The sequence below is a fragment of the Prionailurus bengalensis genome, chromosome B3 (genome assembly GCF_016509475.1).
Source record: "Prionailurus bengalensis isolate Pbe53 chromosome B3, Fcat_Pben_1.1_paternal_pri, whole genome shotgun sequence".
In the NCBI taxonomy this organism is placed as follows: domain Eukaryota; kingdom Metazoa; phylum Chordata; class Mammalia; order Carnivora; family Felidae; genus Prionailurus; species Prionailurus bengalensis.
The window spans coordinates 70,031,654-70,055,904 of record NC_057355.1 but is presented as its reverse complement, the minus strand read 5'-3'; the positions used below and the strand labels follow the sequence as shown (position 1 = coordinate 70,055,904).

Sequence of the window (24,251 nt, the reverse complement as noted above, 5' to 3'; positions counted from 1 at the left end):
AGGAAAGTTATGATCTAACAGAGAAAACAAACAAATGTTCCTATAAATTATAATGCTGTGTGATAAATACAAAAATGAAGATACAGCAAAACACCAAAAAAGAAAAATACAGCAAATTTTAGAATAATACAATAGAAAAATTTAGCACAGGAAAATGATGAACTGAGATAAAAATGGAGACATTTTGGGGTGCCTGGGTGGCGCAGTCGGTTAAGCGTCCGACTTCAGCCAGGTCACGATCTCGCGGTCCGTGAGTTCGAGCCCCGCGTCAGGCTCTGGGCTGCTGGCTCAGAGCCTGGAGCCTGTTTCCGATTCTGTGTCTCCCTCTCTCTCTGCCCCTCCCCCGTTCATGCTCTGTCTCTCTCTGTCCCAAAAATAAATAAACGTTGAAAAAAAAATTAAAAAAAAAAAATGGAGACATTTAGAGACTGGAGGTCCTGATGGAGTAAAGTTGTAGTGAAAGATGTAGAAGGAGTAAAGACTGTGTTCAGAGAGTTGAATGTTGGAGTTAATTGTTTCAGAGGTGGGGCAGGTCCAGTGTTAAGATGATCTAATATGCAGCCTTGGGAGTGGGTTTCTGAAATAGAGTAAAACTAAAATCCCTTAAGTCAAGGAGCTCTAAATATACCAATTCCAAGGGTGACTGTCAACAAGTTTTTATTGGGGGGCATTAGGTGGTAGAGATGCAAAAGTAATTTAAATAAGTCCCTCCTTCAAAGAGTCACCTTCTGTCTGAAACTTTGTCTGATTTACCCCCACCCCCAGATAAAATAGATAAGTTCTTTATGTCCCTGTATCCCTTATGCAGACTGTTACTATAATACCTATTTCACTTAATTTTGTTGATTTTGTATGTTATCTTTCTCACCTAGGCAGCAAAGTTCTTGGGACAGGAACACAAAGTTGTCTTTGTATCATCAGCACCTAGTATAGTGTGTCATGCCACATATAATTTGCACTCAATAAAATACATACCGAGTTGAAGATCTTCTAAGCCAAAAAAAAGATCTAGAAATAGGGACGCCTGGGTGGCCCAGTCAATTAAGCGTCCAATTCTTGGTTTCAGCTCAGGTCATGATCTCGTGGGTTTGAGTCCCACATTGGGCTCTGCACTGGCAGAGCCTACTTGGCATTCTCTTTCTCTCCCTCTCTTTCTGCCCCTCTCCCACTTGTGCTGTCTGTCTCTCTCAAAATAAATAAATAAACTTAAAAAAAAGGATAGAAATATAAACAAAAATTAAAAACATAGTATGGTAAAGGCAAATGAAATGTACCCACTAGAGCAGTGATGCTTCATCTGGTTGCATATTGGAATGATCTAGAGATCTTTTTAGAAAATACTTCTGCCCCTTTCCCAGGGATTCTGATTTAATTGCATCAGTAGTTTTTAAAAGCTTTTCAGATGATTCTAATGTAAAGCCTGCATTGAAGACCATAGCCCGGAAGAGAAGCGTGATTAATGCTGTGCATTTGAGAAGAACTTTCCCACCTGATTAGGACTTCACTGTGAGCAGATAGGCACAGCAGGCCTTTCCTTAAATGTCAGGAGGTCTTATAGAGTAGAATATTTATCTGCCCATGGAGCCATTACACTACACACTTATGTTTAGTGTATTCAGCTGATCTAGGGTTAAATCAGAATAATGATTGACTAAGCAACTTGGAGAACTAGCTAGTTGTTTTTTTTTTTCCCCCATAAGAACATACTTCAAAGTACCAAGTACTTTTCTGTACTTTTGCCAAAAATTTGTAAGTTTTTGCCCCAAACCAAAATAAGTGAATTACATTGTATTGCCAATCAATGACTATTACCCTTATTTTAAATATATTTTTCATATTATACTTGGCCCTTGAAAAACCCAGGGGTTAGGGGTACCAACCCTCATGCAATAGAAAATTTGAATGTACCTTTTGACTCCACCAGAGTTTAACTGCTAATAGCATACTGGTGACCAGAAGAAGCCTTACCAATAATATAAACAGTCAGTTAACCTTTTTGTACATATTATAGACTGTATTCTTACAATCAAGTAAGCTAGAGAAAATAAAATGTTATTAAGAAAATCATAAGGGATAGAAAATGTGTTTACTATTCTGTATTATTTATAGAAAAAAATCCAAGTGTAAGTGGACACATGCAGTTCAAACCTGTGTTGTTCAAGGGTCAAGTGTATGTGGTTCTTGAATATTGTTTATTTTACTTTGGCACTCTGTGAGCTATAACATTGTAGAAGGTAGTAGGATGGATAGTTTCATAAAAATACATGGATTTGGTACCTTCTTAGCTCATCTGATATCATCCTCTGATTTTATATATATATATTTTATAATATATTTATATTATATATATATATATATATATATATATATATATATATATGTATGTATTTTTTAAGGGTTTCCAGTATTCTCTGAAACATTTTGAACATTTTGGTCACAGACCACATCTGTTTTGGTCCACTTTTCCATACTCTACAGCCAGTGATCAAACTTTATAATATACTACTTTACACCACAGGAAGCAATCAGCCAAATCCAGAATACGGGAAATTTTACTGAATAACCAGATTCTTCAAAAAATAAATGGCATGGGGTGGAGGAGGAGTGATGGGAAGAGAGGGAAAGCTGTTACAGACAAAAAGCAGACCAACCAGATGCAAGGTGTGGGCTTTATTTGGATCCTGATGTAAACAAGAGTAAAAGATACCTTTGGGGTAATCAGGGAAATGTGACAATGTACTTGGTATTAAATGATTTTAATGAATTATTGTGAATTTTCTTAGGTATATTTAAGACATTGTGGTAAAGTCCTTGTCTGTAAAGATACATATTGAAGTATCTACAAGTGAAATGAAATGTACTCCACCACCCAAGCCCCCCCCCCCAAAAGTTGAGAATATTGGCAAATGTTTATATTTTGAATTGGAGTAAAAGGTGCATGGGGATTCATTTTACTGTTTTCTCTGCTTTTGTGTATATTTGAAAATATCTATAATAAAAACTTTCAAAAGGTTGAACTGTGTGTAAGAAAGCTGCTTTGATAGAAAGGACTTTCTTTTAGAGTCTGTCCTAGCATACTCTGTGTTTTGACTCAGCAGTTGGTAAAGTGATGCTTCAACTTCGTGTCTTTTATTTTTGGTAATATCTTCTATGTCCTCACTAATTCTTTTCTACCAAAGGCCTTATTCTTTGCCTGTCAGTGGCATATTTCTTGCTTCCAGATTCTCATAAACCTTGCTTTGATATTATCTCTACTGGAATGGAAAAGAAGGAAGAGGACACTCCTGGGCACCTTTAAAAGTTATACTTCCCATTTCAAGACTGTTAGAATAAGAGTAATGTTTCTAACGCTGACATTTAAGATAATTTTTAATGACCTATGCGGATGATGTCTTGCTATGAACTTTTGGATTGTAGCTGCCTCTCTTTTTGTCCCCTCTGCCTGCACTCTGAAATAGCAAGACCTTTGTGCAAATTCTTTTTTTTTTTAACTTTATTTATTTTGAGAGAGAGCAAGAGAGAGAGAGCAAAAGTGGGGGACAGGCAGACAAGAAAGGGAAGAGAGAATCCCAATCAGGCTTCGTGCTGTCAGTGTGGAGTCCCAACACAGGGCTCAAACTCACAAACCATGAGATCATGACCTGAGCTGAAATCAAGAGTCAGACAGTTAACTGACTGAGCCACTCAAGCACCCCAACCTTTATGTAAATTGTAAAAAAGACAGCCCTTCCAGGCTTCACTAGAGAAGGACAAACTGGATTTCAACCCCCAACCCCTGCCCTTTTGGTGTGACACAGTCTGCACAGCAGCTGCACCTGGTGGGTTTGCTGAATCAGAATAATGCAAATTATATGTGTTTGAGTTCTTGGCGAGGTCTCTTGTTGTTGTTTTCTTTTTCTTTTTTGTAAAGAAAGGTGAAAGATTTATGTGATATGAAGAGAAACCAGAGTATGGTGATGGGATTCTTAGCAGCACATACGAAACTTTGGAGGGGTATATTGTAGGAATTATGAAAGCATTTTATTTTGTGAATATATAAAACAATGTGTTATTTTAATGAAGTTTTGTAAGTAAATAGGGAAATAAGAAGATTTTCCTCATTACAATCCTGTGATTAGTGCTTTGGTGTATTGTGTAGAACCCCAGCAATTAAAAATGAAGGTGTGAGCACAAAACTGCAGAACATACAGCACACACACAAGCAGACACACAAGGCACCTTGCTTTAAATGCAGAAGTTCCATAGTTGATGAATAATAAATATTATTACCATATTTGCTCAGTTCTAAGGCGTACACTTGTCATCTTTTTAACATTTCTGACATTTAGGTGCATTTTACTTTTGAAGAATTTTAAGCTACTGTTAAATCATTGGTGGAACTTACAGTTTACAAAATTTCAGAATCAAGTCACTATTGTGAATAAATCAATCTGAAAGGCTGTCCACAATCTGAAATTTTGAAGTTACCTTTGGATGTCTACTGAAAAAATGTGAGGGCTGAAGCTTTTTTTTAGTCTTAAAATGGAAGTTTTTGTAGTTGAAAAGCCAGAGATAGAAAACAAAAAGTGTGTATAAGTAATTAAGAGATAAGAGGTGTGTTTGGGTTTGGGTTTTAATCCTAACTTTAGTTGTTGTATTTTTGTTTGTTTGTTTGTGTTTTTCACTTTAAAATTTCCTGTTCTTTTAGAACTGTGTTTCAGTCTCCAGTTTCTCTACTAAATTAGTCAGTGGCATCTTTGGCTTTGCATTTTTATTACTGCATTGCTCAGCCTTATACTTTTCTAATGGTCTTGAGAAATCCATGCAAGATATTCAATTGGTAGCATTCCTCTGTTTATTTTTATGTTATTTCTTTTTTTATTTTAGAGCAGGTGCAAGTGGGGCAGAGGGACAGAGGGAGAAAGAGAGAATCTCAAGTAGACTCCAACCTCAGCACAGTGCCCGATGCAGGGCTCGATCCCATGACCCTGGGATCATGACCCAAGCTGAAATCAAGAGTCGGACCCTCAATTAACTGGGCCACCCAAGCACCACAGCATTCCTCTTTTTACAGTCAGAACCATTTGGTTAATAGTTTTAATTTTTGGCCAAGTGGCACCTGAATTTCTTCATTTTCTCCATTTCACCAGACAAATCTACTTTTACTCAGGGGTAAAACTATTCCGTTTTTATACAGCTAGTTTAAAAACAAGAAAACAGTAAGTTTAAAAACTCGTATCTATTGGGGCACCTGGGTGGCTTAGTCAGTTTGACTGTCCAACTCTTGATTTCTGCTCAGGTCATGATCTCACGGTTTGGGAGTTTGAGCCCTGCATCGATCGGCCACTGCATTGGCAGTGCAGAGCCTGCTTGAGATTCAGTCTCTCTCTCTCTCTAAATTATTTAAAAATAAATAAACTTAAAAAACTTTTTAAAACTCTTGTATAAATATGTACATTATCACTTTGAGGAGCTATGAGAAATTGAACCAAACTGAAATTTATCTTTTTTGAGAGCATTTGCATTTAACATCCAAGCTTTTATCCAGAAAGAATACTTACTTTCACAACTGGCTAGTTTACATCCTAAATTATTAAAAAAAAATTTTTTTTATTTAAAAAAAATAAATAATTTTTTAAATAAAAAAAAATTTTTTTAGGGGCTCCCAGGTGGTTCAGTTGGTTCAGTATCAGACTCTTGATTTCAGCTCAGGTCATGATCTCACAGTTCATGAGATCAAGTCCTGCATCAGACCCTGCTTGGCATTCTCGCTCTCCCTTGTTCTCTGCCCATCCCCCACTTGCTCGTGCACACTCTCACACTCTGTCTCTCAAAATAAACATTTTTTTAAAATAAAAAATTTGTTTCTTAGTTTTGCAGTGTACTCATTTCCAATAGAATTCTAAGAATTACTAGGAAATAGAAAACATTCTTCCCTATTAAATGAAAAATCATGTTTTGATATTTTTCATTTAAAATAAAGCCATTTTCTTCAGAGCTATGATGGGATTTCTCATCCAGGAGAAAATTGAAACTGATAAGGTTAAGTAACCTGCCCAAGGTCATACAAGTAATAAATTGAAGATTAGTAACTTAAACCCAGGTGTGTGTGATTTTAGTATCAGTATCCCTGTTATTACACTTCCTCTACTAACATTAGTTGGCTGTATTGAAGCATTTAGTAAGCAGCAAAGGTAGAATAGAAGAAGTATAAAAGAAATAGAATTTTTATGTTCAGTGTACATTTTTGCAGTTTTTTTTCTGGATTGGGGGCATGAAAGGAAACAGGGGTTTTTGTTTTTTCAAAAGAAGGTAGTAAAATGACATGTTTCCTGAGCAATTTTAAGGTTCTGTGTTCCTAAAAGGAAATCTGGCCTAAAAGTATGTATTTTTTTTTTAAGATTTTATTTTATTATTATTTTTTTCAACGTTTATTTATTTTTGGGACAGAGAGAGACAGAGCACGAACGGGGGAGGGGCAGAGAGAGAGGGAGACACAGAATTGGAAACAGGCTCCAGGCTCTGAGCCATCAGCCCAGAGCCCGACGCGGGGCTCGAACTCCCAGACCGCGAGATCGTGACCTGGCTGAAGTCGGACGTTTAACCGACTGCACCACCCAGGCGCCCCTAAGATTTTATTTTTAAGTAATCTCTACACCCAACATGGGGCTCAAACCTACAGCCCTGAGATCAAGAGTCACATGTTCTACCACCTGAGCCAGCCAGGTGCCCTTATTTCAGTGTCTTTTAAATAAACGGCTTGCAAATACCCAGGGCAATTTGGTAGTGCTGAATTATACAGTTATTAGGCACATTAGTTCATCTTCCTGAAAGTTAATATTCGTATTTCTAGTTTCAGTATATCTACTTGTTTTTTGGTTTTCGTTTTGGTTTTTAGTAATCTCTACCCCCAACGTGGGGCTAGATCACAACCCTGAAATTGGTAATCACATGTTCTACCAACTGAGCCACCCAGGCACCTCCTGGTATATCTACTTTAAAATGGAGTTTTGGGGGTGCTTGGGTGGCTCAGTCAGTTGAGCATCCAACTCCTGATTTTGGCTCAGGTCATGGTCCCAGGATTATAGGATGGAGCCCTGCATCAGACTCCGTGCTGAACGTGGAGTCTGCTTGAGATTCTCTCTCTCTCTCTCTCTCTCTCTCTCTCTCTCTCTCTCTCTCTCTCTCTCTCTCTCTCTCCCCCCCCCCCCCCCCCCCCCCCCCCCCCCCCCGTCTTCTGCCCCTCTCTCCCACTTGTGCATACGCGCTTTCTCTCTGTCATGGGAGTTTTGTTGGAAGGAAGGAAGCAATAACTTCTTTAAAAACAAAAACTTGTTCTCTGAGGTGAAATTAACAAGAAAATTTTGTTTTGAATTGTATTTTCATTTTTCTTTATATTTTTAGAAATATGTCTTAAGTTTTGACAATATGTTGCAGTTTCATTTTCTATGCACTGTTCGTAGTGTTGACTAGAAACCTATCTAGCAAGTATTTCATAATATAGAATGGAATGTCCTACATCAAAAATGAAATTCTGAGTGAGTTACTGAGTAGTCTATGTTCATAGTGCCAGTGCTACGTTTTTGGTTGGTGATTCTTGGGTCTTACAGTATCTAGGCTATAATCACATTAGACTAATGAAAGAGATGGGCAGCCTTATACAGGGAGTTGTAATATCGTGAAGAAGGAAACAGTGGAAGCTGAGGACTCTTGGGTACACAAAGGGTTTTGATAATGCCTTCTTTAATATCAGCCAAAATGGGTGATGTAGCTATCAAATTGGCCAGTCATCACTATCCTCCTACTTCGTTCTTTTCTTTAGTGAAGATTCACACCTGTAGGTCCTTGAAGAAGTAACTGGGCAAGGTAGTAGTGTGTTGTGCCCTCAAGGTTCTATGTTTACACTATATTGTACTTACAGAACTGGTCTGATGTTGCCTTTTATTACATAGTGAGGTAGATAACATGATTGTGAGCTCCTTGAGGGCAGGAACAGTGTCTTGTTCTCCATTGTATTCCTATTTCCTGGCACATAATGGTCACTCAAATATGTATTGAATAATGCATGATTTCTTCAGCTTAAATAAAGCATGAGATTTTCCTGACATTTTGATTTGGAGAAGTCTCTGCCTTTCTTACAATGCAATATTATGAATCCATCAGAAAATAATGTCTGAGGTATTTATTATCTTTCAGTTGTTAGCCCCAACATATGTTATATATTAATCACTGATGCCATTTTATAAAAACCCATTTTCATGGACAATTTTATGTGATTCTGAGATTTAGGGGTTTTAAGTTCTTACTATCCATTGTAGTTGGTCGTCACCAGAGTAATTGATTAACTCTATAATTCTTTCTGTACTTGTCTACATAAGGCAATATTTAGAATTTGTGATCATTTCAATATTTTAAACCACTATCTCCAGTGTCTGAAGGGGAAAGAGGGTTTGCTGATATATTAAGGAAAAAAAAAAATATATATATATATATATTTCTACTTAAGACTGAGAGTCTGTATACTTTTCTAGCTATAGCTCTAAATTTAAGTAGTGAACTGCCAGTAAAATGTTTACAGTATTCTGTAACACAGCCATGGAGTGTAGTATGTAAATGGTGCTGGTCCATCAGCTGTCTACTTAACCTGTGTGAGGAGGTAAGTTCAGAAATTGAAAGTTTTAAAAAACTTGCTTAGCAGTTTGATAGAGCAATTTTATGTCAAATCTAATAATAAAAATTAGAACTTGTGTTTCGTATATTTTTCTAGTAATTCATAAGATTTTTAGTCCTCAATGAATTCTGAATATAAAGAAAAATATTCCTTTACCAGCAATCATTTGCAAAGCACTGTTCTTTTGAATGTTTGCCTAACCTTCTGAATGATACCTCATGAGGTAGTGTTTCCCTACCAGTGGCCCTTTAAAGCCTGAGTAACTGAATGGGGGTCACGGAGTAAGTTAGTCCTTTATGCAAGTCTGATATTTTCCTTAAGAATGCCTGCTCTAACACATGACCTCTTTCTTTTCTTAATATTTGAAGGTAAGTTAAAATTTTTGGAAATTCTGTGCTTTTTTAGAAGTTCTATAATTCAGACATTTTAATGAAATCCTATAATTCAGATCTTTTTCCTGTCAAACAACATCTCTTAATAAGATGAATTTATTGTTAGAAAGATTTATAGAATGAAGAGTATGAAGGGTTTACTTCTGTGTAAACTTCATGAAGAATTTACTGAGGATAAAACATAATTAACCTTTGTTGCTCAAAGTTCATCAAGAAAATTAATCAAGAAAATTAAAGCATAATGCCATTTTCTATTTATATTTAGTTGCTGGCTGGCAGTTACAACGATTTGATGAGAATGTCTATCCTAAATATTTTGAAGTAACAACTTACTACATTAGAAGCAACTGCTTGGCGGGGGAAAAGCAACTACTTGGAAGTAGATTCCATTTTCTTTACTATTTGTTGTAAAAACACCATTTGTAATAAAACAAATGCTGTAAGCACAAAACTGTCAATTGGCTACAATTTTAAAGGCTCTCTCAAGTGTGGCTGGATCTCAATAGTAGATAAAGCACTCTGAATGGTATCTTCAAACTACAAGAGTTTAGGAGAGACTCATAAGATTTGAAGCTGTTTTCCAAATCAGAATCCTTTTTTCTTTGCACACCATCCCCATCAAATGTGTGTGTGTGTGTGTGTGTGTGTGTGTGTGTGTGTGTCTATGAGAGAATTCTGTAAAAAGGTGTAGATAGATGAGTTAAGTCTACATTGTGTGTGTCATGGGAGCTATTGTTCTATTTTATATTTTTCCAGCTTTTTAATAGCATGCTGGTACCTTTGATCAAGCTCTAGTTGAATTTTTAAGTTTTTTGAAAGAATACTATTTAATGTGTTACTAAATCCTTAACATCATATCTAAAAACTGCTCTCAGGAATGGACAGAATGACATTTGGTAAAACCCATGTATTCAAAATGTATGTGGCTTTTTAATTCCAGGGATTTTGCTTGCTGCTTACTTATAGAAGTTTTCTTGCATCGTGAATTCATTTTTAGCATGCATTACTAGATTCTTAAGAATCACTTCAGCAGGATGTAGTGTGGTTCTGGGTTATTTGTGAATGGCTTTTGTACAATACAGTTCTCAGGTTCTGAGAATGAAGAGGAAATGCATATATGATTTGCTCTAAAATTGAGTGATGTAGTATAACAGTATAGTACAACCTGGAAGAGAATCCTTATGTTGAAAATAATTTCCCACTTACTTTCCCTTAATTGTTCAAGTCTTTTCACTAAATCTAATTTGTCTTTGTTTTTTTAATAAATGGTTTGAATAAAACAAAATGCTGGTTGTCATGAGTTGTTAGCTCTGATTAAAAATAAGTAATTGGATAGTGTAGAACAGTAAATTGTACTTCCAAAATATTACCCATGGTAGATCCATTCTTCTAAAGAATGGGCATGCTTTTTAAAAAAAACAAACATAATGTCACAAAAAAGTTTTACTGAAACTAGTAATATAAATAATGTGTAATATTTGGCCTAATGTACAAAGCGCTATGGGAGTAATGCCATTATAAATGCGCTTTTGCCCTAGCCTGGGCTTATGTCTTACTACTAAAAAATACCATAGGGGCGCCTGGGTGGCTCAGTCGGTTAAGCTTCCAACTCTCTGTTTCGGCTCAGGTCATGATCTTGAAGTTTCGTGGTTCAAGCCCACGTCGGGCTCTGTGCTCACGGTGCAGAGTCTGCTTGGGATTCTCTCTCTTCTCCCTCTCTCTCTGCTCCTCCCCCACTCATGCTGTCTCTATCTCTAAAGAAATAAACTTAAAAAAAAAAAAAACTATAGTTTTTTTTAAATGTAAAACTAAGTATTTCAAACCTGTATGATTCATTTCAAACAGCATTCAACACTATAAAATCAAAGTACAGGACTAGCATTTATGTAACTGCTTAAATTTTACGTGAAATGGAATTTGACCCATAAGTGCTTTGCTTTATACTCACACCTAAAGATCTTTATAAAGATTTCAGTGAACTTCAGTTCATTGTATTTTTTCCAACATTTTATTAAGAAAATTTTCAAACATACAGAAAAATTGTAAGACTTTTGGTAAACAACCATCTTTATCCTCCAGTTGCTACAATTAACATTATGCTCTATTTGTTTTACCACATATTTATCCCTTCCATTGGATCCACCTATTTTTTTTTAATTTTTTTTTTCAACGTTTATTTATTTTTGGGACAGAGAGAGAGACAGAGCACGAACGGGGGAGGGGCAGAGAGAGAGGGAGACACAGAATCGAAAACAGGCTCCAGGCTCTGAGCCATCAGCCCAGAGCCTGACGCGGGGCTCGAACTCCCGGACCGCGAGATCGTGACCTGGCTGAAGTCGGACGCTTAACCAACTGCGCCACCCAGGCGCCCCTGGATCCATCTACTTTTAAAGCATTTCAAATTAAGTTGCGGGCATCAGTTATGCTTCAACTGTAAACACTTTTGTATGCATATGATTAATATGTAATATATAACTTAAAATGTTTTTGAGATTCATCCATGTTGTTGAATGTATCAGTAGTTTGTTCCTGGTTATTGTTGAGTAATACTCTATTGTATGAATATACTACAGGTTGTTTATCTTATTGATGGATAACTTGTCTGTTTCCTATTTGGGCTGTTATGAATAAAGGTTTATAAACATACTTGTTTGAAATTTGTAAAAGGGGCACCTGAGTGTCTCAGTCGGTTGAGCATCTGTCCAACCCTTGATTTCAACTTAGGTCATGATCCCAAGGTTATGGAATTGAGTCCTGTGGTGATGGAGCCTGCTTAAAATTCTCTCTCTCTCTCTCTCTCTCTCTCTCCCCCTCTCCCTCTCCCTCTCCCCCTCTGCCCCTCTTCCTTGCTCTTGCTCTCTCTCTCTCTCTCTCAAATGAAAAAAAAAAAAAGACAAAATTTATAAAAAGCTGCCAAACCTTTTTCCAAAGTGGTTGTATTATTTTATATTCCCACCAACATTTGCTCTACATCCTTGCCAACAGTTTTAATGGTGATTTTAATTTGCATTTCCTGAAAGCCAAAGATGTTGAACACTTTTTCCAGTGCTTATTAGCCATTTATATAACTTCCTTTGTGAATTGTCTATTTAAATCTTTTTTTATTTTGTATTCAGTTTTTTTCTTATTGAGTTGTAGAGGATTTTTATATATTTAAGATATAAGTCCTTTGTCAAGTACATGTTTTATGAATATTTTCTCCCAGTCTCTGACTTATATGTTTATTTTCATAATGGTGTCAGTTTGTATTTTTTCCAGTGTTTTATTCTGAAAATTTTCAAACATACAGAAAGTTGGAAGGCTTTTATATAAGTGAACACCTGTACACCCACCACTCAGAATCTATCATTGACATTTTATTGTACTTTTCCTAACACCTATTTATCCATCTATCTTACTGCATTTCGAGGTAAATTACAGATATCAGTTCACCTCTCCCAGATACTTCAAAATGCATATTATTAGAATTCAGTATTTGTAGCTTTTTAAAAAATACACTTATTTATTTATTTATTTATTTATTTATTTATTTGTTTGTTTGTTTGTTTATTTATTGAGAGAGAGAGAGAGACAGAGACAGAAAGAGCAGGGGAGGGGCAGAGAGAGAGGAAGAGAGAGTCCCAAGCAGGCTCAGCACTGTCATCACAGAGTCTGATGTGGGGCTTGATCTCATGATCTGGAGCTTATGACCTGAGCTGAAATCAGGAGTCGGCCACTTAACCAACTGAGCCACCCAGGCACCCCTGTAGCTTTTTTTTTTTTTTTTAGGTGAAGTTTTCATACAATGAATAACCCTAATTTGAAGTGAACATCAGCTAACTTTTGATGAATGCATACACCTATGGAATCCTAAACTCTAACAAGATGTAAAATATCACTATCACTCTGGGAAGTTTTCCTGAGGTCCCCTTCCCCCAGAGGCAGCCCTTGTCCTGGTTTGTTTGTTTTTGCACCATAGATTAGTTTTGCCTGCTGTAAAACCTCATACAGTTTGTTCATATATTGTGCACTCTTAAGGCTACTTTCATGTAGCGTGATGTTTTGATATGCATTCAGATTGTTGCTTGTATCACTGAGTCATTCCTTTTTTTATCTGAATAGAAATCTTTTGTATGAATACATCATAGTTGGTTTACCCATTCTGCTATGGATATACATCTGGGTTGTTTCCAGTTTTTGGTTATTGTTCATAAGCTGTTATGAATATTCTTGGACAAGTCTTTTTGTGGGAATATGTTTTCATTTTGGGAGGATAAATACCTAGAAGTGCAATTGCTGAGTTATACGGGAGAGTACTAGACTTTTCCCTAAATTGGGTGAACCAATTTACGCCAATATATAAAAGTATCTTTTGTTTAACATTCTCGCCAGATTTGGTGTTTCCAGTCTTATCAGTTTTAGCCATTAGTATGGATATGCAGTGGTACTTCATTGTGGTAGTTTATTGATGTTTTTATCTTATTTATTTTTTAAGTAGTCACTATGCCCAATGGGGGACTCCAAATTACAGCCCCAAGACCAAGAGTTACAGGCTCTTCCAACTAAACCAGCCAGGTGCCCCCATTGTGGTAGTTTATTGTACTTTAAATAGCATTTTCTTATATCCTACCTTCCCTATCTAATCACTGTCTACATAGCACTGCCCTCAGCTTTACCCGAACCGCCCCCCCTCCCCAGCTTTTTCTTTATTACTTTAACTTTGCCTTCAATTTTTTTTTGCCATTGCACTTTTATCTATAGGCCACTCTAGGAGAGAACTATTTTAAAATTACTGAGCACTGTGGTATCAAATCATCGAGTTTGGTAAATAAATACGCCTATCATAGATCAGCAGGAATGTTTTGCCTTCCTACTTGTTTGGTTTGCAGATATTTTTAGAGGGGAGAGGTGACAGGATAACATTTGTACATAGACTTATATGCACAAGCTGTGCACAGATGTATAACACAAGTCATTGTTCTTATCCATCAACTGTAGATTAGCCCTAGTTCAACTCTCTTTTTATAATAAATATGAAAGGCAAGATCCTATTGGAAATATACAGTGGCACTGAAGAATTTGGAACCCAGAATCTACTATTGAAATTTTTGACAATTTGGTAGTTAAGTTCCTTTGAATAAATTAGTAGAGTAGCTTCCTGAGTTGTAAGTATGGGAAAATCACCCAAGGCACTACCACGCTTAATTTTCTTTCAAAAATAAAATAGTTACGAAGACTTCTTAGGTGATAAACTTTTTTTCCCCCATATAGTAGTAATTTGCAATCTTGGCTGCTTGTTTGAACCATCTGAGAGTGAGAAATAGGGGAGCTTTTAAAAGCCTTATTGCCCAGGCTCTACTCCAGAGCAATTAAATTACAGTATCTGGGATAGGACCCAGGCATCAGTATTTTGTAAATTTCCCCAGGTGATTCCAGTGTGCAGTTAAGATTACAAATCAGTGCTACATGGGAACCCATGAAATAAAATTTAGGGGCATGTGTGTGTTTTCTTTCTGTGAAACTTCTATGTTGCTTACTAACAAGGGTATTACAGGTTTTTAGGTTGGGCTTTGCTGTTTACAAACTCTGTGACTTTGGGCAAGTTCCTTAGCCTAATGTTTCTGTGATGATTAAATGAAATCATAAGGAAAAGTTTTTAGTGCAATGCAGAGTACAAAGTGGATCTTTAACAACTATTGGTTTCCTTTTCTTTTAGAAATGGTATAGGAATAAATGAGGATTATAAAGTATCATTCCTTCTTTGTTAAATTTAGTGCAGCCTTATATGTCAGGTGTTACTAACAACAAAGCCCTTATATTCTATCATCAACATAGAAGTTACCACAGGGCTCAATGTACTGAAGTCCCTTATCAGTGCAGAGATAGATCTCATACTCTGTAGTTAAAGCCATCAACTGAGCACTGGACACAGTTATGTGATAAAATATACCAAGATTTAAATATGTTACATGTGTTGAAGGAACCATACACCACCTAATCAGAGGGATTTTCTTGAATTTTTTTTCTTTAAAACACGATGTTTAAACTCTGTACAAAAAAAAAAGTCTGAACTCTTTAAAAATATTTTGCTCTTTTAAACAAACTTGGACTTCGGGGAATATTAATGTCTCTTCTTGGAAGTTGTGGTATACACTACAGTATCTACAACTATGCCTTGTATGAAATATGTAGGCATTCATTGAATACTTGCTGAATGTTCCCATCGGAACCATAAGAAATTACTATTTTTCATATGCTTTGAAATAAAGCAACAACAGAAGCTTACAAATAGTTTGTTTCATTTCCTAAATTTATGTGGTGCCAGTTTCTCTTTAAAGAGGAAAGTTTGTACAATGAACTGTTCCCTAATCTTTATCGTGTGAAATATGAGGGCAGGGGTTGAGATCACGACGTGCACATAGGCATGGAAATAAGTGAAGGAAACGAGCGGGTGAGTACACAGTGGGCGGCAGGTCATGAATTCTGCCCACTCACAGCTTTTGGCAGCTCTGGAAAGGCGGTCTAAGAAGTTCTTGGCATTCTTGAGCTTAACAACCATAAGCAAGGGGTGGAGTGCTTAATCCTTTCGAGTGAATGATAAACACTGTGGAAGGCGTGTCTTCCAGCGTTCCACTCCCTTGGGGCTGTGGGTCACGTGAGCAGAAAGTACTTCCCTCTTCCCAGCCTTCGTCTCCCGTAGGCAGTGATTTGAGTGCGAAAGGGGCACAGTAAGGAAGAGGTAGGTAAGGAAAGTAGAGTGGAGGGCAGTGTAAATACAGAACGAGCACGGGATTTCTACGTGTAACAATGCCACACTTTACCGTGACTAAGGTGGAGGACCCAGAGGAGGGGGCAGCAGCTTCGGTCTCCCAAGAGGGGGCGACCAGCTTAGCAGAAATAAAAGCCCTGATTCAGCATTCAGATGAACTAGGTGAGTACTCAACTTGGGAGCTTCTGGAACCTGTGGGGTCTTTCCTGAAAGAAATGGTGACTAAAATACTAAAAATACCTCCTTAAGGATGGAGGGAAATCATTGTGGTTAAGGTGTTTTTCAGTCAGCTGTTTCACTCCTTTGTGTATCTGATAACTTCTCTTTTTTCCCATTCTGGTTTATTTTCCCCACAATGAGTTCTGTGTTCATTACCTACAGGTGAAATTGAATCGGTGGCAGTGTATGAGAAGAGTTTTCAAGCAAAAAGAAAGGCACAGTAAAAGTTAATTATGCCGAATTTAAATTTTACCTTTTGCTGAGTTTAAAATATATCTGGAAAAGCACATAAAGTGGGAAAGCATGGCTCAGTAGTTTTGTACAGTGGACTCTGCACTTGTGCCTTCTCAGATTATCCAGTATTTTGCCTCAGTTTACCAGTTAAACATTAATTCAGTAGCAAATGGTCTAAGAATTCTTTAATAAAAGAAGTACGGTAGGTCATTATGGTGACTAGCATAACATCAGGTTTAGTAAATTTGATGAATGTCATTATCCCTATTATTTTCTCTAAATGGTAACAGTTAGAATTGCTGGCGGGATTGTGGTTTTGAATTTTTAAACATGCAATTAAAATGTTAGTTAATACTATATTAAAGACAGAAGTAGTTTGAAGCCCTTTATTTTTTTAAGTCTATAAATTTCACAGATTGTCAAAAAAAACCCTTCTCTAATATATGAATAAAGGCTAAGGGAATAAATAATCTCTCAAAATTCCATGAATCTAATTTTTCCTATAGCAAGTAAGACATCATAATTCCTTTCTGTAAACTGTTTACTGTCTTCTGTCTTACCACGCCTGTATGAATTTTTAAGAATCTCTAACGTAAAAACAAAGGACTACAAAAAAACATTCTTCTTGTTTATTGTTTCCTTTTAGTGAGAAAATTTACTTGGGGGAGATATGATTTTATGGAAACTGTTTGCCAGGTTGTTTTCATTTTGCTGAACAGTCAAGGGTGGTAAATTGAAAGTAAGTTTAGCCTACTTTGAACTTGATTCTCCGCAACTTTAGCTCAAAGAAGTTAGGTTTTCTTCCCTGGATTGTGTGTGTTTGAAGTTACACTTTCTTAGTTGTTTACATTTGCTGCCGTCAGATTTTAATCCCTTTAGGCTTTTGGCTTTGCTATTGTCTTAATTAATTTCACAAGATGTAAACAAGTGAAGTCTATCTGTACCTCATTTGACTTCTCATTGTTTTTTATTTCCTTTCTTCACCACCTCTATTATTTCATCTTTACGGGTCCCATCATGTTTGGTGAAATCTGCTTTCCTTGGATTACAACAGCGTTGAAATCATTTAAACTATTAGCAACCACCTAGAAGAGCTGTAAAAAATTTTGATAGCAGCCAACTTTGTAATAAAATGACATTGCTAGGCTTAATTTATGTTTTTCCATAGTTATTGCTTTGGGCAAAGAAGTTACAGATATAATCTAACTTGAATTTAAGAAGGCTTTTTATTTTGGTGTTTTCCATGACAGCCCGAAAGTGTCCACTTGAATGAACTATTGTTTGGTAAGTGAACAACTGATGGGAATATATTACCTAAATTGTATTTTCTTTATTGTAGGGTTAAATTAGAGGGGAAAGAGGGAAACATATGGGAAAAACAATTAGAAGGTTTTTTTTGTTTTGGGTTTTGTTTTGTTTTTGGATTCTAACATTCTTGATGATAGATGGTGTTTTGGGAGCAGTTGCTTGAAATGTAGTAAGTTTTAGCCCCTTGGTCTTCTGAGTTAAAAAATCTCCTAAATTGATTGTGGTTTTGTGGCAAGCTAACACTAGCCAGTTGTACAACCAGTCACTTTTTTAATGTTTTTCTGTATCTGTGAGGAGAGAAAAATACGTAGTTTCATATAAATGGAACATATTTAGAAAGCAAATCATTCTTTACCATGTGTTTTTTCAGAGGTGAGATTTATTTGAACTAGGCATATAATTTGAGATAAAATAGAAATATGAGTATAGATATAATCTAAACTAATTCTAAGAAATACATTAATCCTTGGCATGCTGGCTACCAGTCTAGTAGAACCTGCTTAATTTTGTTTTTTTTTTTAAATTTTTGTTTTTTAAGGTTTATTTATTTTTGAGAGAAAGAGAGTGGGAGCAGGACAGGGAGGCACAGAATCCGAAGCAGGCTCCAGGCTCTGAGCCGTCAGCACTGAACCCAATGCGGGGTTCAAACTCATGAGCCGTGAGATCATGACCTGAGCTGATGTCGCGTAAGCCACCCAGGCGCCCCTGCTTAATTGGTTTTGAAAGGAAAAGCAGAAACTCAGACTCTCCCAACTAATATCTTTCTTGACTGCTTTCCTCTTTCCCTATCCAGTTTAGGTGCCCCATCCTATGTTTTCTCAGCAACCTGTCCATAGGAATTGTATGAACCATCCGTATTACAATCACCTGTTACACTTGTCTTTCTTCCCCCAGTAGACTAACTGTAGTTCTTGAGGATAGAGACTTTGTCAGACATTTTTATATCTCTGGATCCAGGTGAATTGCACACAAGAGCCTATTGAGTGAATAGACCTTTTTCCTGCCTTTTTAATTCACTAAACACATGTTCAGTGCAAATATCATGCCAGGTGTTTTACCTTCTTTTTAAGGCTACAAATGCCTTAAGATCCCCACCAAAGGCAGCAGAATGGCTTTGGAGCCAGAGACCTGGCTTTGAATCCCAGTCCTACTAATTATTACTAATTAAAAGTAGTGATAATTTGTATTAATTATTACTTGAGTGACTTTTGGGCAAGTTATTTAACTTCTCAAAGCCTTACTTTGCTCTTTGATAAAACAAAAGGATATAGTAAGAATAACAGTACCTACTTTACATGGTGGTTGTGAATTACATGGGAAAATGAATGTAAAGCACTTACTCCATGTGTGACACAGCATTCAAAAATAAGAGCCATCTTTTACTTACTGTGATTAGTCGTTTAATAAGAGCAAAAAGAAACAGCTTTGGGTACCAGATGATGGGGAGAATAATAATACTGCCTACAGGGGATCCTAGATGGGTATCTCAGAGGATGAGAACACCACTGATTCTTGAAGGGAGATCTAGAGAAGATTACAAGTAAGAGTAAAACAATAGGTATGAGAGGAAGGTAGAGAGCCTGTGCAAAACAAAAGTTTAAGGCAGTTAGCACATTGGACATAAGGTGAAGAGGGCTAAGAGATGAGACTACTTAATGAAGGATTATCAGTTTCATCTTTTCCTCATTCTGTGGGAATAGTGGGTGTTAATGCCTTTTTAGAGCTACACCAGGCTGTCTGTGGACAGTAAGTACATGCCTCTAGCAACATGGGAGTAGTAGCAGAGGCAGTATTCAAACTTGTAAATTTTATGTGCTTCCCATCACACCATGATGGGAAGTCCTAGTTTGTTGTTTTTTTTTTTTAATGTTTGTTTTTTGGTTTTTTTTTTGAAGGAGAGAGAGACAGAGCATGAGGGGGGAGGAGCAGAGTGAGAGGGAGACATAGAATTTGAAGCAGGCTCCAGGCTCTAAGCTGTCAGCACAGAGCCTGATGTGGGGCTTGAACTCACAAACTGTGAGATCATGACCTGAGCTGAAGTCAGACACTTAACTGACTGAGCCACCCCGGCGCCCCGGAATTCCTAGTTTTTTAAGAGTAAGTTACTTTATATCTTAATGTTCATGTGTCCACAGGATTTCATATGTCATCAGATCTGTGATGGGTTTTATAGGAACAACGCAATTGAATTTTACTATTTATTACATTTACTTAATCAGGTGTAAATGTTTCATTCATTACGTATTTAAATGTTTATTGAGTTTGTTAAAGTGTTTTTGTGAAATAATTGTTCTTCCCCTCCTCAGATCTTCTTATAGTGTCTACAGATTAGGCAGACTTCAGCTACTGAATTTACTTTCACTTGATATACACAGAGAGCAGATTGAAGATTTCTCCTTTCTTTGAAATAGGATTCTAAGGAAATGTTCAGAAACACACTTGTAACAGAAAAGAAAGGAACCTATATTGGTATTGAATAGCATGTCCAGATATTAACTGTCAAGTAATCCAGATGGTATGAGAGCATACTATGAGAGAGATTGTGTTATATAGAATTTAAATTTTATTAACCCACAAGAAGACTGCTATTAGTTCTGCTATTAGTGCTATTAGTACTTTTCTTTACTGACTAACACTGAAATAAGTTGAAATAGACAACTGAAGAATTTCTTTGTATTGATTTAAAAAAAAAAAAATCTTTTCTATGGCACCTGGCTGGCTCAGCCAGTAGAGCCTGTGACTCTTGATCTCAGGGTTGTGAGTTCAAGCCCTGTGTCTGGTGTGGAGCCTGCTTAAAATAAAAAATTAAAAAAACCTTTTCCGTAGTAAAGATTTAAAGCTTTTTTTGTGTGTCCTTTTACCTATTCACGTGGGGCTTTTACAAAGCCAAATAACAAAAATTCACATCTGTTGTCTTAATATCCTCAGATATTAAGTTTAAAAGTTTATTAAGTTTAAGTTCAAAAGTTTATCCTTTTTATTTAAAAAAATTTTTTTTGTTGTTTTTGAAAGAGAGTGCAGGAGCAGGGGAGGGGCACAGAGAGAGAGAGAGAATCTTCAGCAAGCTCCACACCCAGCACAGAGCCTAATATGGGGCTTGATCTCATCATCTTGAGATTACCTTAGCTGAAATCAAGAGTTGGATGCTTAACTGACTGAGCCACCTATGCACCCCTCAAAAGTTTATCCTTAAAGGTGACTCAGTGAGACATGTTTTTCTCCCTCCCTTCCTACCCCCTTATATTCCATCATCGTCAGAAAGAACACCTCCCTGAAATACTTTGCCAGTTCTTTTTACTATGTATTTTTATGCTGTACCTGAGACCTTAATACAAGAATACAAATTTGATTCTGAGTCTTTTCAGTTTTTTTTTACATCTTAAAACTTTGTTTAGATTGCTAACCTTTATATTACACTCTGGCAATATTGAACTCTTTCATTCCCTATTTCAGTATTCTTATCACCAGTTTTTTAGAGTCTTTCCCCAAATTTTCCTTGCTTAGTGTGCAATCCTCTGTATACCATCTGCTGCTTTTGCCCAACAAGGGATATACCAGATTGGAACTGATTTGATTCTGTAAAGATAAAATTTCTCCAAAAGATATATACATTCTTACTGCTTAATACTCTTATAATCTATACTCAAAGCAGCATTTAGTTTAGGATTATAAAAATGTTAAGTGTAGTTGTAGCATATTGTAAAATACTCAAAGTTTTCAAATTTCCGACTAAATTTGGACATTTGGCATACGTTACAAAAATAGATTGTAAGCTGATAAACTTTAAAGACTTTAGCATTTCTTGGTTTTGCCAGGTTGAAAGTGGCAATGATTTTACACTACAAAATGTCATCAACATTATAGTAGTAATTGTTGAGTACCTATTGTATGCTAAGTGTGTTACAAATATTGGCTTATTGAATCCTGACAACAGCCAAGACAGGCAATCATTATCACCATTGTACAGGTGAGGGAATTTAGGTGCCAAGAAATTAGATAGGCTGTTAAAGTGATAGATGGAGAATTCAGACTAGAATCTCTGTGACTCTAAAGCCTTTTTTCTTTTCACCATACCACATTATCCCTCTAAACAGACACATTATTTGTTTTCTCAACTAGGCTGTTCTATTTTCTCAGTAGTTCCTAATTCCTGTTAGGTTCTAAATCTTTTCTGTGTGTAGTTCTCAAAATTAATGGAAAGTTACTTGCTGCTTCTACGTTTTCATGTGCTGGATTTTTTTTTTTTTTAATTTTGTGTAGAATATTTCTAAATGTAGAATACTCTTACAAATGATGCTAAAAATTGAGAAGTCTGAACAAGCAATGAACCTAGTTTACTCTAACAATCCTTTACTAGTCCTCTGCTCCTCAGATTTCTTTTTTTTTTTTTTTTTTTTTTTAATGTTTATTTTTTTGAGACAGAGAGAGACAGCATGAACGGGGGAGAGACAGAGCATGAACGGGGGGAGGGTCAGAGAGAGAGGGAGACACAGAATCTGAAGCAGGCTCCAGGCTCTGAGCTGTCAGCCCAGAGCCCGACGCAGGGCTCAAACTCACGGACCGTGAGATCATGACCTGAGCCGAAGTTGGACGCTCAACCGACTGAGCCACCCAGGCACCCCCGCTCCTTAGATTTCTAAGGAGATGTACATTTATCAGTGAGATAGGAATAAAGGCTTCATTAAAAACCAAATGTTAATGGTGGGCATAGGGATTAGTGAAATAATTTTAATGTAACTTTTAAGAATATACTGAACGTATGAAAGATGTGTTTATTTTAGCGTATTAGAAAAAGTTACATTTCGGGACGCTTGGGTGGCTCAGTCAGTTTAAGCTTCCAACTCATGTTCTTACGGCTCGTGAGTTCAAGCTCATGTCAGGCTCTGTACTGACAGCTCAGAGCCTGGAGTCTGCTTCCAGTTCTGTATCTCCCTCTCTCTCTGCCCCTCCCCTACTCACACTTTGTCTGTCTCTTGCTCTCAAAAATAAATAAACATTGGGGCAGATGGGTGGCTCAGTCGGTTAAGTGTCCGACTTCAGCTCAGGTCATGATTTCATGGTTCGTGAGTTCGAGCCCCCGTATCGGGCTCTGCCTGGAGCTTGCTTCAGATTCTGTGTCTCCTTCTCTCTCTGCCCCTCCTCCACTGTGCTCTCTCTGTCTATCAAAATTGTATAAAAAAAATTTTTTTAAATAAACATTAAAAACAAAAAAAGAAAAAGTTATATTTCTTTTAATGGATCTTATTCTTAGAATGAAGCCAGGTGAAAACACAATTCTATTTAGAGAAAAATACTAATATAGGTAGAACATAGTAAAGATTGACTATGGTTGCATGAATAGTGTAAATGATTTTAATCTATTCCAAGCCCTCATATAGTGAGTTAGATTTCCTTTCTTTTCCCATGGGTTCTTTCCAATGTGACAGCTAACCTTTTGGTGACGAGATTTTTTTTTTTTTTTTTTTTTTAGCTATTTTGGGAGAGAGACAGAGAGAGAGGGAAAGCGAGCAAGAGTAGGGGAGATGCAGAGGGAGAGGGACAGAGGGAATCCCAAGCAGGCTCCCCACCGTCCGTGTGGAGCCTGACTCAGGGCTTGAACTCAGGAACCGTGAGATCATGACCTGAGATGAAACCATAGGCTTAGCGGACTGAGCCACCCAGGAGATTTTGATGGTGATTGTGAAGAATACTGAGGGGTGCCTCGGTGGTTGAGTCAGTTGAGCATCCAACTTTGGCTCAGCTCATGATCTCACAGTTTGTGAGTTTGAGCTCCACTTCAGGCTCTGCACTACAACGCAGAGCCTGCTTAAAATTCTGTCTCCCTCTCTCTCTCCTCTCCCTGGCTTGCTCTTTCTCAAAAAATAAATAAAAATAAACTTAAAAAAAGAATGGTGAACCTATAATAAGAGTCCTTTTAAAAAGCTGTCTTTCGGGGCGCCTGGGTGGCGCAGTCGGTTGAGCGTCCGACTTCAGCCAGGTCACGATCTCGCGGTCCGTGAGTTCGAGCCCCGCATCAGTCTCTGGGCTGATGGCTCAGAGCCTGGAGCCTGCTTCCGATTCTGTGTCTCCCTCTCTCTCTGCCCCTCCCCCGTTCATGCTCTGTCTCTCTCTGTCCCAAAAATAAAAATTAAAAAAAAAAAAAAAAAAAGCTGTCTTTCTCTTTTCCCATCTTACTGCCTTTGTTCATATGTTTTTCATCTGAACTCTTCTCTGCCTTCTGCTCCCTGTCTACCACAAAAATTGTGCAAACCCACATCATCTCAAGACCAGGCTCATACTCATTTCCTCCAAGATGAATTGCCTGATTTTCTATCCCAACTTTGATTATTGCATCAATCCACATTGATCAGCACATCACATATACTTTGCATTGTGGCCCAAACTTGAAATGGCTTTATAATTGTATCTTCAGCTGTATTGTGAATTATATGAGGGCTAGGGATAGTGTTTAATATATTTTGAAAGTTATATATTTTTATTTTATTATGGAAAATTTCAAACCTACAAAAGCTCAGTGACTTTCTGTTCATACCTCTTCCCTGTTGGTGTTTTACTTTACTTTTAGATGTTCTTTATATTTAGGAATATCATCTCTTTGTGATATAAATTGCAAATATTTTTCCCAGCCAATATTTCTTCTAAAGTTTTTTTTTTTTTTTTAAATATTTATTCATTTAGAGGGAGAGAGAAAATAGAATCC

General features: G+C 36.9%; 1 protein-coding gene across 4 annotated transcripts in view; it reads left to right on the top strand.

The window, feature by feature from the left end:
• SLC12A6 (solute carrier family 12 member 6) overlaps positions 1 to 24,251 on the top strand; it is a 90,805-nt gene that overhangs the window by 5,580 nt on the left and 60,974 nt on the right. Inside the window, exon 1 of one of the 4 annotated variants that reach the window (XM_043555733.1) lies at positions 15,671 to 15,952. The exons of the other annotated variants lie outside the window; for them this stretch is intronic. Within the exon in view, the coding sequence (XP_043411668.1) occupies positions 15,829 to 15,952 (124 nt within the window). The 5' untranslated portion in view covers positions 15,671 to 15,828. Of the gene's footprint in view, positions 1 to 15,670; positions 15,953 to 24,251 lie in introns of those variants that run through there. 4 annotated transcript variants of the gene reach the window in all.